This window comes from Macaca fascicularis, chromosome 9 (assembly GCF_037993035.2).
Source record: "Macaca fascicularis isolate 582-1 chromosome 9, T2T-MFA8v1.1".
Lineage (NCBI taxonomy): Eukaryota > Metazoa > Chordata > Mammalia > Primates > Cercopithecidae > Macaca > Macaca fascicularis.
In genome coordinates this window covers 50,164,274-50,177,375 of record NC_088383.1, presented here as the reverse complement: position 1 = coordinate 50,177,375, position 13,102 = coordinate 50,164,274, and the positions used below count along the sequence as shown (strand labels likewise).

General features: G+C 37.4%; 1 protein-coding gene across 22 annotated transcripts in view; it reads left to right on the top strand.

Moving 5' to 3' along the window:
• Positions 1-12,711, top strand: part of LOC102139307 (zinc finger protein 37A-like) — a 38,977-nt gene extending 26,266 nt beyond the window's left edge. For 8 of the 22 annotated variants that reach the window (XM_074001463.1, XM_074001456.1, XM_074001451.1 and 5 more), the window contains 2 exons: positions 344-1,824; positions 8,844-11,912. In XM_074001463.1, the coding sequence (XP_073857564.1) occupies positions 9,730-11,016 (1,287 nt within the window). In that variant the 5' untranslated portion in view covers positions 344-1,824; positions 8,844-9,729 and the 3' untranslated portion in view covers positions 11,017-11,912. Of the gene's footprint in view, positions 1-343; positions 1,825-8,126; positions 8,370-8,843 lie in introns of those variants that run through there. The other 14 variants (XM_015455812.4, XM_065520565.2, XM_065520563.2 and 11 more) reach the window with 7 other exon arrangements.
• Positions 12,712-13,102: the final 391 nt, after the last annotated feature.

Genomic DNA, 13,102 nt, shown 5'->3' with positions numbered 1-13,102 from the left:
CACATAAGCAGGTAGTTTGGTGCAAGTCCAAGTGGAAGATATTTATTTGGAAATTATCAGCTTATGGCAGTAGTTAACAGTTTTGAAGTTTAGTATTTAAAGCTGAGGGATTAGATAACCTCTCTTTTGGGGTAGGACTGGAGGCTATCCCCTGGGTCATTAGCTTTCAGAAGTCTTGAAAGTGAGGAGACTGAGCAAAGAAGAAAGAAAAAGCAGTTTGGGGATGAGTGGAAAACAAAGAATGTAGTATCCTGCAGCCAAGGAAGACAATGTTTCAAGGAGAAAGTGAGCTTCTCTGAAGTGGGATGTGTAAAGTAAGCATTTTCTCTGTCTCTGTCTACAGATCATCCAGAAACAATAACGAAAAAGAACAACACAAAGTTTATCTCATGACAATAGAGGATATCTGAAACCCCAAATCAATACAAGTGGAAATGCTACCAGAATCACTGAAAAATTAAGGAGGGCCATATGTACCAGCAGATGAAAAGAAACAAAAACATTTCTGGTGCTTGAAGGAACTGGTAAAATACTTTAGAGAGACAACGTACATACTCTGAGGTACAAAGCTTAAATCTCTCTTGGAATAACATCAGTGCTGTGCGCAGGACAGCTGGAGCTCCTTTGAATGCAGTTTGGTTCTGTGAAGCTGATGTAGGGTTAAGTATGGAAACAGACACACAAGTCATGTTTTTCAGTGACACTCTGTGACAATGCAAGAAATGAGACTTTCCATTTCAGAAAAAAATGTTACAGACACCTGTGTGAGGGGAAATAAACTTGCATGCTATCTTAGCTTGTATTCCTGTAAACAGTTTGAAGTAAAAACTTGTCAGGATGGGCAGACCTACTACAGAAGTGAGGAAATGGGGAGTAAGGCTGGTTAGGACGAAGAGAAAGTACAAGAGGGTAATAACAGAGCAAGCCATTACTAAGGCTACTCTGGCAAGAAAGGAGCGACAATCTGGGTTGATGCATAAACTGAGTTTGGTATATGTGCAAAACACTTTTTCATAAGCTCTCTCGTTAGATTAAGACATGCCTCTGTTCCCTTTACCTAGTAAAACTGATGCAGTGTAAAAGCTCATGTCCTTTGAAGCTGAGTAATCCAAAAGGAACCAGCATAAAATGCCCCACAAAACTACTGCAAGAATAAAGGGTTGAAAAAGATTAGAAAAAAAAAAGTAGGTGATAAAATGTCACCTGATCAACGTGTACATAAAGTACATAAATAATTGGGGCAAATAATAAACCATGAATTTCAAAAAGGACTAATTGAATTGATTGCCTGCATGATATGTTAAGGCAACAGTATAATGTTTTAATTCATTTAATAAAATGCATTCTGGGATGTCAGACCGAGAAAAGAATTGTAAGAGAAAATAAGAATCACAGTAAAGAAAGCAAATTGGGGCCAGGCACGGTGGCTCACATCTGTAATCCCCATACTTTGGGAGGCCAAGGCCAGTGGATCACTTGAGGTCGGGAATTTGAGACCAGCCTGGCCAACATAGTGAAACCCCATCTCTACTAAAAATACAAAAAATTAGCCGGGAATGGTGGCACACCTGTAATCCCAGTTACTTAGGAGGCTGAGGCAGGAGAATAGCTTGAACCCAGCAGGCAGAGGCTGCAGTGAGTCAAGATCACACCACTGTACTCCAGCCTGGGCAACAGAATGAAACTCCATCTCAAAAAAAAAAAGAAAGAAAGAAAGAAAAGCAAATTGGAGAATTCCCAAAGAAGAATAGGCATTGCTGAAATGTAGATTAGAAATAAATGTGGAAGGCCTTTCAAGCAAGAAGAAACTGAAAAAAATAAAAGGTGAATATTGCATAAAGAAGATAGTATAAAAGATATTTCACATATATACTATACATATAGTTCATTCCCCAAAGTAGAAAATCAAATAAATAGAACCAATATTGAAAATACTCCAATAACATTTTTTGGGGAAAAGAAGATACGATTGAATCTACATAAAAAAGATAAACCATCCCTAAGGAAGGCAGACCAAAAATGATCAACATCATGCTATATTCCTAATAGCATTACTAGATTTCAAAGATAAAGAATCATTTTGACAGCCAGTCAATATAAGAAAAACGTCCAGCTGATCTCAACCTTTTCCATAACAAAATTTGCTAAACAAAACTGCTAAAAGTCTGTAGAGCAATTGCTACAAAATCCTTAGGGAGGGTCAAATTAAGAACTTTATACTAGGTTAAAGAGTGATTCTTTAACAAAAAAGAGGAAACCTTTTTTTGAATAGGCAAGAATTCTGGGTCCTTTGTCCCTAAGACCTTTTATTAGAAGATGAATATCAGATAACCAAGAAGTGACACAAAAAGCATGGTAAAAATACTGGTAGTAGCCTCTGAATTTAATTGAGGAACTAATTCTAAAGCAAATGTGAGAGTGTGTTGTTGAAAACATGGGCATTATTGACTGTATTTAATTTGATTAAGCGGAGGCTAAAAACAAGTGGGAAGAATGACGGTATTCTAATAAAGTGAATTCTGTTAAAATGCAGTGTATACATTCCTAAGAATCACTGCTCTATGCAAATGAGTACAATAAAAATCATAGGACTAATGGGAAAATGCAAGGTCTAACACTCAAAAACTTTCTCACTGTGTCAGTGATACACAACACTGAAGTCTTCAGTTGCAATTTTGGATTTAATTTCTCCTTTTGAGTCTTTTGGTTTTTGCTTTATGAATTTTGGAGCATTACTAAGTGTATACATATTAGGATCCTTATGTCCACTTCATGAATTAACCACTTAATAATTATGTAATGTCTCTCTTTATACCTAGTAATACTCTTTGTTCTAAATGCTACTTTGATATTAATTTAGTTCTTCCAATTGTCTTTTAATTTTATTTACCTTTTTCCATACTTTTAATCTCTTTATATTTAAAGTGAATTTCCTTTTTTTTTTTTTTTTTTGTTGAGATGGAGTCTTGCTCTGTCACCCAGGCTGGAGTGCAATGGCGCAATCTCGGCTCACTGCAACCTCCGCCTCCTGGGTTCAAGTGATTCTCCTGCCTCAGCCTCTCAAGTAGCTGGGATTAAGGGTGCATGCCACCATACCTGGCTAATTTTTTGTATTTTTAGTAGAGATGAGGGTTCATCATGTTGGCCAGGCTGGTCTTGAACTCCTGCCCTTGTGATCCACCTGCTTTGGCTTCCCAGAGTGCTGGGATTACAGGCATGAGCCACTGTGCCTCGCCGTGAATTTCTTAAAATAGCATGTGGTTGGGTGTTGCTTTTATAACTTGTGTGAAAACTTCTACTTTTTTTGGGGGGCGGGGGGATGGCATCTCACTCTGCTGCCTGGACTGGAATGCAGTAGCACGATCTCAGCTCATTGCAACTTCTGCCTCCCGGGTTCAAGCTATTTCCAGCTAAGTTTTGTACTTTTAGTAGAGACAGAATTTCACCATGTTGACCAGGCTGGTTTCGAGCTCCTGACCTCAAGTGATCGGCCTGCCTCGGCCTTCCAAAGTGCTAGGATTACAGGTGTGAGCCACAGCGCCTGGTCTTACTTCTACTTCTTAATTGTGACGTTTCAACCACTTATATTTCATGTAATTTGTTAATGTTTGGATTCACATAATTTTGCTGAGTGTTTCCTCCTTGCTCATTTTGTTCTTTTTCCTTTTTTTCCTCGTTTTCTCTCATTTGGATTGGTAATTTTTATTTTGTTTTATCTCCGCTGAATTCTTATTAGTATTACAGGTTGAGCATCCCTAATCTGAAAATTTGATATCTGAAATGCTCAAAAACCCAGAACTTTTTGAGTGCCAACAGGACACCACAAGTGGAAAGTTCCACACCTTATGTGATGGGGCACAGTCAAAGTGTAGGGACACAACACATAGTTTATTCAGTGTCCCTAAGGGAAAAAAGACTCTCCCAACCCCCTTTAGCTGTGATATCTCTTCGTTTGCATGCATAGTATATTAGTCCTTGCATTGCTATATGCATTCTTGCATTGCTATAAAGAACTACCTGAGACTGGGTAATTTATAAAGAGAAGAGGTTTCATTGCCTCACAGTTCTGCAGGCTGTATAGGAAACATGACTGGAAGGACTCAGGAAACTTGTAGTCATGGTGGAAGGTGAAGGGCAAACAGGCACATCTTATGTGGCCAGAGCAGGAAGAAGAGAGAGAGGTGGGAGGTACCACACACATTTAAATAACTATATTTCTTGAGACCTCTGTCATGAGAACAGCACCAAAGGGGGGAAATCTGCCCCCATGATCCAATCACCTCCCACCAGGCCCACCTCCAGCACTGGGGATTACAATCCGACATGAGATTTGGGCAGGGACATGAATCCAAACCATATCACCTAGATTCACTCACACATGTACTCCCTCAAAGGACAATATAAAAATATTCCACAATCTGAAAAAATAAAAAATCCAAAAACACCAGGAATCAAAAACACTTCTGGTCCCAAGCATTTCAGGTAAGGGATACTCAGTCTATAGTTCTTTCTTAAATTTTGTTTTAAGTGGTTGCCCCGTGATATACAATAAGCATTATCAGTTTATCACAGTCTCCTTACAAGTGATATGATACTATTTCACATATAACCATAGAATCTTACAACAATATAAAATTTAAGATTTGATATAGCTCCATTCCGTCCTCTCTCTTTTTTTTTTTTTTTTTTTTTTGATACGGTTTTGCTCTGTCGCCCAGGCTAAAGTGCAGTCACACAATAACGGCTCAACTTCCTGGGCTCAGGTGATCCTCCCACCTCAGCCTCCTGAGTACTTTGAACTACAGGACGTACCACCATGTCTGTCTAGTTGTTTTTTTAGTAGTGATGAGCTCTCACCATGTTGCGCAGGCTGGTTTTGAGTTCCTGGGCTAAAGCCTTCCTCCCTTTCTATGTGATATTGTAGCCATATGTTTTTACTTAGAGACCCCACAATGTATCCGTGGTATTTTTGCTCTGTAAAGCCAGTCGTCTTTTATAACGATTTAAAAGTCTTTTATGTTTGCCCCCCATTTAAAAAACATTTTAGACATTCTTAATATCTTTGTGTATCTTCCTCCTTTTGTGTAAATAACTCCCTTTAGTATTTCTTAAAGCAAAGCTCTGTTGGCAGTGAATTTTCTCAGCTTTTGTTTGTCCAAAAAAGACTATCTTTATTTGTAAGATTTTTTTTTCCTCTGGGTATAGAATTCTAGATTGACATTTTTTTCTCCATACATTAAATATTTCATTCTGTTGTCTTCTCACTTAGATATTATTTCCTGCTGTAATTTAAAAAGCTTTGTTTCTCTGCATTTAATATCCTGTTTTCTCTGGCTGCCTTTAAGATTTTCTTTTTATCCTTGGTTTTTAGTTGTTTGGCTATGATATTTATGGCCAAATATCTGTGTGTGTGTGGTATTTTTCTTTCTTGCTGTTCTCTCGCTTGTGGTTTGATGTTTTTCATCATTTTTTCCCTGGATCTCCAGTTGCTTGTATATGTTTGTTATCCCATAGTTTTTAGATATTTTGCATTAGGAGAATTTTCCCTATGCTTCTCTGTGTTGGCTGTTAGCTATCCCTCTTAAGCCTGTGTCTCCCTGCTCTTGCCCCTCTGCCAGCAATAGGCTGCTGCTCCCTGTTACTCTATGTCATGCTTGTGGTGGGGGCAGGGGTGTTCTCTGTTGTTCTAACACAGCCTTAGTCATAGGCAGGCCCTGTGTGCCTGGGCCTCTGCATGGGGCTTTCACCGTGTACAGTCAGCCCTCTGTATCTGCAGGTGTGTCAGGGCTAACTGTGCAACTTGATCATCTGTGGATTTTGGTATCTGAGGGAAGTTCTGGAAACAATCCCCTGCAGAGCCTGAGGGACAGCTGTACCTGCTTCTTCCTCAGTGTTATGAGACCTCTACTTTTCTGTCAGTAAAGGATCCTGAGCCCAATATAGTTCTGCACTCCTGCTGTAGTAATAGAGGGCTTTCTTGTACCCTTATTCTCCTATACTCCCACACTAGAGGATCCAGACTCTAGGCCGTCACCTCGGATTGGTAGCTTGCTTTAAGGAAGGGAAAAGAATTCCTCTCAAGGATAAGCATCCCCAATATTCTCACTTACAGTTAAACGAAATATGAGCTTAAAACCAAAACCTGAGGAAATAAATCATTTGTGAGAGTAAACAAGTAATGGAAAATATGTTTTCAAACACCCATTAATTAAGACCATGGATGTATTGGTAAGTATAAAACAACCATGTAAGACACATTCAGAGTAGTAAAAGAGGAAATAAAAGGAGTAAGGAAGAAGGAATGTCTGTCATCGCAGATTACTGAACCCTACATTTAACTTTTAAAAAAATTAAAATTGGATCGATACTGCAATAAATTATAAAAGCCATACCTTTTGCATAATTTTTTTAGTAAAATTCTAATAGCAAATACAGGAAGAGAGAAAATGAACCCTAAAAGAATGCTTGAGATGAGAGTATTGGTAAATAAGTGATAGGAAATTAGGAAACATAGGTCAATTTAAATTATGTTTGTATAAAATAATAGTGATACTTAATTTGTAGTGCTAAAAAAGACACAATTATATAATAAATAATAATTACATATAAATGAGGTGGGGATAATCAAATTGTGTTTCAAAATCCTTCTGTAATTCAGAAAAGAGGTTTATGATATTAACTCACTTTGGTATATAGCATATAATAGATATTGTATCGTTACTTAACTAACTGAATCTTGATGAATGAGAGCTTGGTAAAATTTAATGGGTAGCCAACCATTGAGAAACTGGTATAGTATAACTTCCAAAGATGTAAAGAAGAAAAAATGGGAAAATATCAAAAAAACAAAGTACAAAAAGAAGAAAGGTGCAGTAGATGTCATAGTAAAACTCTGACAAATACAAGATACCAACTAACATTTAGGAGACAACTTGATATGTTTTCAGTAATCACCATAAATTACCTGTTGAAAAACAATAAAATTGAATCTTCAAAAAATAATAAGCTCTTGCTATATCCATGATATAAAGTTTTGGTCTGACGACCTTCCCCTTTCTATTTCCAGTGCCTTTGGCCATTCATACAGTGTTTTACCTGCAGTCAGGAGTCTGGGAGGATGTTCTGATCCCTGCAAATTGGCAAGAACTGAAACTAAAATCATTACTGACAAATCATAAGTCTTCCTCACTTATCTTTTTTGTTACGTTCTATAAGCCTGCTGCTCTCACAGATGACCCTCATAATGTTATTTTATTTTTGTCTTTCTGTCATCCTTTCTTAATGATGTTAAGTAACTGTCTGTTATTGGGATGGGTGTGGTGGCTCACACCTGTAGTCCTAGCACTTTGGGAGGCCGAGGTGGGTGGATCATTTGAGGTCAGGAGTTTGAGACTAGCCTGACCAACATGGTGAAACCCCATGTCTACCAAAAATATAAAAAATTAGCCGGGTGTGGTAGCACACGCCTGTAATCCCAGCTAATCAGGAGGCTGATACAGGAAAATCACTTGAACTGGGGAGATGGAGGTTGCAGTGAGCTGAGATCATGCCACTGCACTCCAGTCTGGGTGACAGAGCGAAACTCCATCTCAAAAAGAAAAGGCCAGGCACAGTGGCTCACACCTGTAATCTCAGCACTTTTGGAGGCTGAGGGGGGTGGATCATCTGAGGTCAGGAGTTCAAGACCCACCTGGCCAACATGGTGAAACCCTGTCTCTAATAAAATACAAAAATTAGCTGGGCATGGTGGCAGGTGCTTGTAATCCCAGCTACTCAGGAGGCTGAGGCAGGATAATTGCTTGAACCCAGGAGGCAGAGGTTGCAGTGAGCTAAGATCGTGCCACTGCACTCTAGCATGGGTGACAGAACCAGACTCCATCTCAAAAAAAAAAAAAAAAAAAAAGTATATTACTGTTTTACTTTTGTAAACTGTCTTCCAAATATTTTTGTATTTTATGTTTTCACTTTCCACTCATACCACCTGAAACACCACTACAACCCCTGCCTTTGGGTTCAAGTGATAGAAGAACACTATTTAAAGCTTGATATGTTTCATTCAAATAAACCATTCCTCTGACATTTTTCTTCTCTTTTTTCTTTTTCTTTTTTTTTTCTTTTTGAGACAGAGTTCGCTCTTGTTGCCCAGGCTGGAGTGCAGTGGCGTGATCTCAGCTCACCTCAGCCTCTGCCTCCCAGGTTCCAGCAATTCTCCTGTCCAGCCTCCCTAGTAGCTGGGATTACAGGCATGTGCCACCATGCCCAGCTAATTTCAGTAGAGATGGGGTTTCTTCATGTTGGTCAGGCTGGGCTTGAACTCCCAACCTTAGGTGATCCTCCCTCCTTGTCCTCTCAAAGTGCTGAGATTACAGGTATGAGCCACCATGCCCAGCCTCCTCTGATATTTTTCTAGAACACTCTTAACTACTAGTTTTCCTTGCCCCTCTCATTCTCTGCATGTCCCATTTCTAGATTAGCCATTTTTATATTTATATTATTTATTTTATATCTTTAGTATCATTTTTATATCTAATGTTTTATGTCATTATTTGTGTCTATTCTGTATTCATTGTGCTTTATGGTTATTTGTAACCTCTGTGTTGTTTTGAAGTACGTATTTATAAGTTGCCCATTGTGTGTTCTAAATTTCCACCCTACTTTCCACATTATAAGGTTTCTTGTTTATTTTCTTCTAGCCAAAGGGCTAGAGGAGATTAACACTTTTTGGATTACTTTATTCCAGGAAACTAAGTCAACTATATATAAAAGCGCGTTTGTATGTAAGTGTAAGTTCATCACAAATATCACAAGACTTATAAGTTACGGTTATTTTTTCTTATTTCTAGAAGTCTGCAAAGTTGATGACCAACTGGAGCGCTGTCAGGAAATCCAGGACAGACATATCTGGCAAGCTCCATATATCAACAACCAAATACTGACTATAGAGAGAGGTAACATATTAGGAAAAGTGTTTGATTTCAGCATAGACCCACTTCCTTCCATAAAAATACCTTGTAAATGTGACTTATGTGGTATGAGTTTAAAATACATTTCAGATTTATTTAGTAGTAAGAAAAATTATTTAAGAAAGATGCCTCATGACCTCAGTGCATATAGAAAACTATTCCTCAATAGTAACCATGAAAAAACTCATATGGAAGAGAAACGTTATGAGTTTATTCAAATTGGAAAATGCCTCAGTCATAAGGAGGACTTCATTTCATATCTGAAAATTCAAAATTTAGAGCAATCTTGAATATAAGGAATGTGAGAAAGATTTCTATGGAAAGGCAGTTTTCATTACATATAAGCAAGCTTACACAGGAGAGAGTCCTTGTGTACATAATGAATGTAATAAAGTGTTTTATAATAATCCAACTCTCACGGTCCATAAAATGTCAGAAAAAAGAGAAAACTTTTATGAGTTTAATGAATATGAAAAAACCTTTGAGAAGTCCACTTTCTTGAAACATAGCGTTCATTTGGAGGTGAAACATTATAAATATATTGAAAGTGTAGGTAATTTTAACAGATCAAGCTTTCCTAACACAAGAGAGAAAACATTTGAAAGTAACAAATCAGGGGAACCTTTGTATGAGAAGTCAGTACTTAATGTAACTCACAGAACACACAGAGGAGAGGAAGTCTATGGATGTGAGCAATGTGGAAAACCATTCTATGAACAGTCAAAGCTAACCAAACATCAAAGAATCCATACAGGGGAGAAACCCTATGAATGTAATGAATGTGAAAAATGTTTTTCTAGGAAATCTCCCCTCACTTTACATCGGAGAGTCCACACAGGAGAGAAACCCTATAAATGTAAGGAATGTGGGAAATGCTTTTCTAGGAATTCACACCTCATATTACATCAGAGAACTCACACAGGAGAGAAACCCTATAAATGTAAGGAATGTAGAAAAAGTTTCTTTCATAAGTCATATCTTACAGTACATCAGAGAATTCACATGGGAGAAACCCTACGAATGTAATCAATGTGGAAAAACCTTCATAAGCAACTCTGTCCTCATAATACATCATAAAACACACACAGGTGAGAAACCCTGTGAATGTAATGAATGTGGGAAATCTTTCTCTAGGAGTTCATATCTTATAATACATCAGAGAACTCACACAGGCGAGAAACCCTATGAATGTAAGATATGTGGCAAAACCTTTTGCCACAAGTCTGATGTCACTAAACATCAGAAGACTCACATAGGGGGAAAACCCTATGAATGTATTCAGTGTGGGAAAACTTTTAGTCATAACTCAGGCCTAAAAGTACATCAGAGAACACATACAAAGGAGAAACCCTATGAATATACTGAGTACGGGAAATCCTTCTCTGAGAAATCAGTCCTTACAGTACATCAGAGAATACACACAGGGGAAAAACCTTATAAATGTAATGAATGTGGAAAAACCTTCTACAATAAATCAGACCTAACCAAACATCAGAGAACACACACAGGTAAGAAGCCCTATAGATGTAAGGAATGTGGGAAATTCTTCTCTAGGAATTCATACCTTACAATACACCAGAGAATGCATACAGGAGACAAACCCTTTGTGTGTAAAAAATGTGGGAAAACCTTATACCATAAGGCAGACTATACAGTACATAAGAGAACACACAGAGGGGAGAAGTCTTATTACTGTAATGAATGTGGGAAAACCTTTATTTGCAACTCAGTCCTCAACTCCCATCAGAGAAAACACATGGGGGAGAAGCCCTATGGGTGTAATGAGTGTGGGAAGTCCTTCTCTGAGAAATCAGTTCTTACTGTACATCAGAGAATACACACAGGGGAAAAACCTTATAAATGTAATGAATGTGGGAAGTACTATCATAAGTCAGATCTCACTAAACATCAGAGAACACACACAAGGGAGAAACCCTATGAATGTAGTCAGTGTGGGAAAAGCTTCAGTTGCAGCTTAGGTCTCAAAGTATATCAGAGAAGACACACAAGGGAGAAACCCTATGGATGTAAGCAGTGTGGGGAAACCCTCTGAGAAATAAACTCTCATAGCACATCCAAGGATACACATGGGAAAAAGCTTATAAATGTAGAAATGAGAGAAATCTTTCTCAAGCAATTCATACCTCAAAATACTTAGGAGAAATCAAATAGGACATGACCCCTGTGAATGTAAAGAACTTGGCAAACCTTTTACCATAAGTCATCTTCCAAAGTAAATAAGAGAATAGCATAGGGGAAATTCCTAATAATGTAATGAATGTTTGAAAATCTGCTGTAAGAGACAACTACAAAGTAACTGAATACATGTAGAAGAAACACTACTGATCCATGTAGAGAATATGGGGAAATATTTTGCTATAATTTGGAATTTATTAAACAAAGAACTTCCATAGGAAATAATCTAATGACTCACATGGATATATGAAAATGTTCTTCCAGAGAATGACCATTAATAAAAATAAGATAAACCACATTTAGAGAAAACTGTCAACATTCTGTTTCTTTTCACAACTTTATGTACAAGTTTTACTCATTGTATATTAAATAAATAATAGGGAAGGTATTCAAAGAATGCAGCAAATGTAGTTGAGTCTATATCAAGAAATGTCATTTTACTAAGCAAGATAATTCATACTGAGTTAAAGTCATAACAGATATTTTGAATGTGAAGACATTAACAAATACCTAGACTTTATTATATCTGAAGATTGTGTTAAAGGAAATGTGTCAGTTTAGGAAATAATGAATAGAAATTTTCTTCTAGATACAGTATTATCCTGAAAGTCATGTTTTTAAAAAATTAGTCATATTTTGTTCTGATCCCAAATTTTTAAATAGAAATGTAACTGTAAACAGAATTCTATACAAATAGTAACTGTAGAGTATGAAGATTTTTTTAAAGCACAAATAAATTGAATAACCTTTTCAGTCTCTGAGTCCACTTTTGGGGAAAGAGTGTTACCCCATGGCCCTTTCTGTCATGAGCATATCCTGTCCTTGATTAGTCTGCCCTCCAACTATACTGTTGCCTCTGCATTTTCTGCCTAATGGACCTACCCTTAGGGGAGCTCAGGATGGACCACCCTCTTACCAGAACATACATTGGGACCAGCCAGAGGCAGTGGGATATAGGTTGTCCTTGAGGCTGCATCTGCCCCTCTTCCTAGGTGCAGAGACTGGAAACCACATTAAGTGTGTGTACAAAGCTAGAGGACCACCTAGAACCTTTAGCCCATGTGAGTTTTGTCTCCAATTCAGAGCCACAGGAAGCTCAGTATAGCTTACTTTTTAAAATCCAAGCCTATTGACTGAATTTTAGTGAACCCTTTTAGGTGGGCTGGTGTAGTTTTAGTGAAATATTTCATAACATAACCATCAGTGTACACATTGCAGCTTGGAAGTAAAGTATTGCAAAAGTAGTTGGAGTATCTGCATGTCATTCCCAAATTTCTTTAACTTCCTATAACCTTTACCACCTTTAAGCCTTATTTTAAACTTGGTTTTTATTGATACCATGTCTCATTACTTTCATTCTTTATTTCCATATATACACATATACTATTGTGGATGTACAATAACATATTTTGTTGTTTTGCAAGTATTTGCAAAAGTTAAAGTTATTCAGCTTTTGTCTTCAAATGCATGGTTTTGACCTTTTTACCTGCTGATATGTTTAGCTTTACTTATTTTAATAAAGTATAATAAATAACTTTGTGTAACTATAAAACATTGTCTATTTTCCTGTTTATGAAATTTCAAAATTTTGTTTCATTATTAAAACAATGTATGATAATTTTTATAAATCAACTTAAGTATAATTTAAACATGGTAAAAGACATCCTGTTTTGCCAATTTTATGAGTGATGTGGTTTGGGGCTCTGTGTCCCCACCCAAATCTCATCTTGAATTGTAATCCCCATGTATTGAAGGAAGGACCTGATAAGAGGTGATTGCATCATGGGAGTGGTTTCCCCCATGCTGTTCTCATGATAGTGAGGGAGTTCTCACAAGATCTGATATTTTCAAAAACATCAGTTTCCCCTGCACTCACTTGCTGTCTCCTGCCATCCTGTTAAGAAGGTGCCTGCTTCCACTTCGCCTTCCACCATGATTGTAAG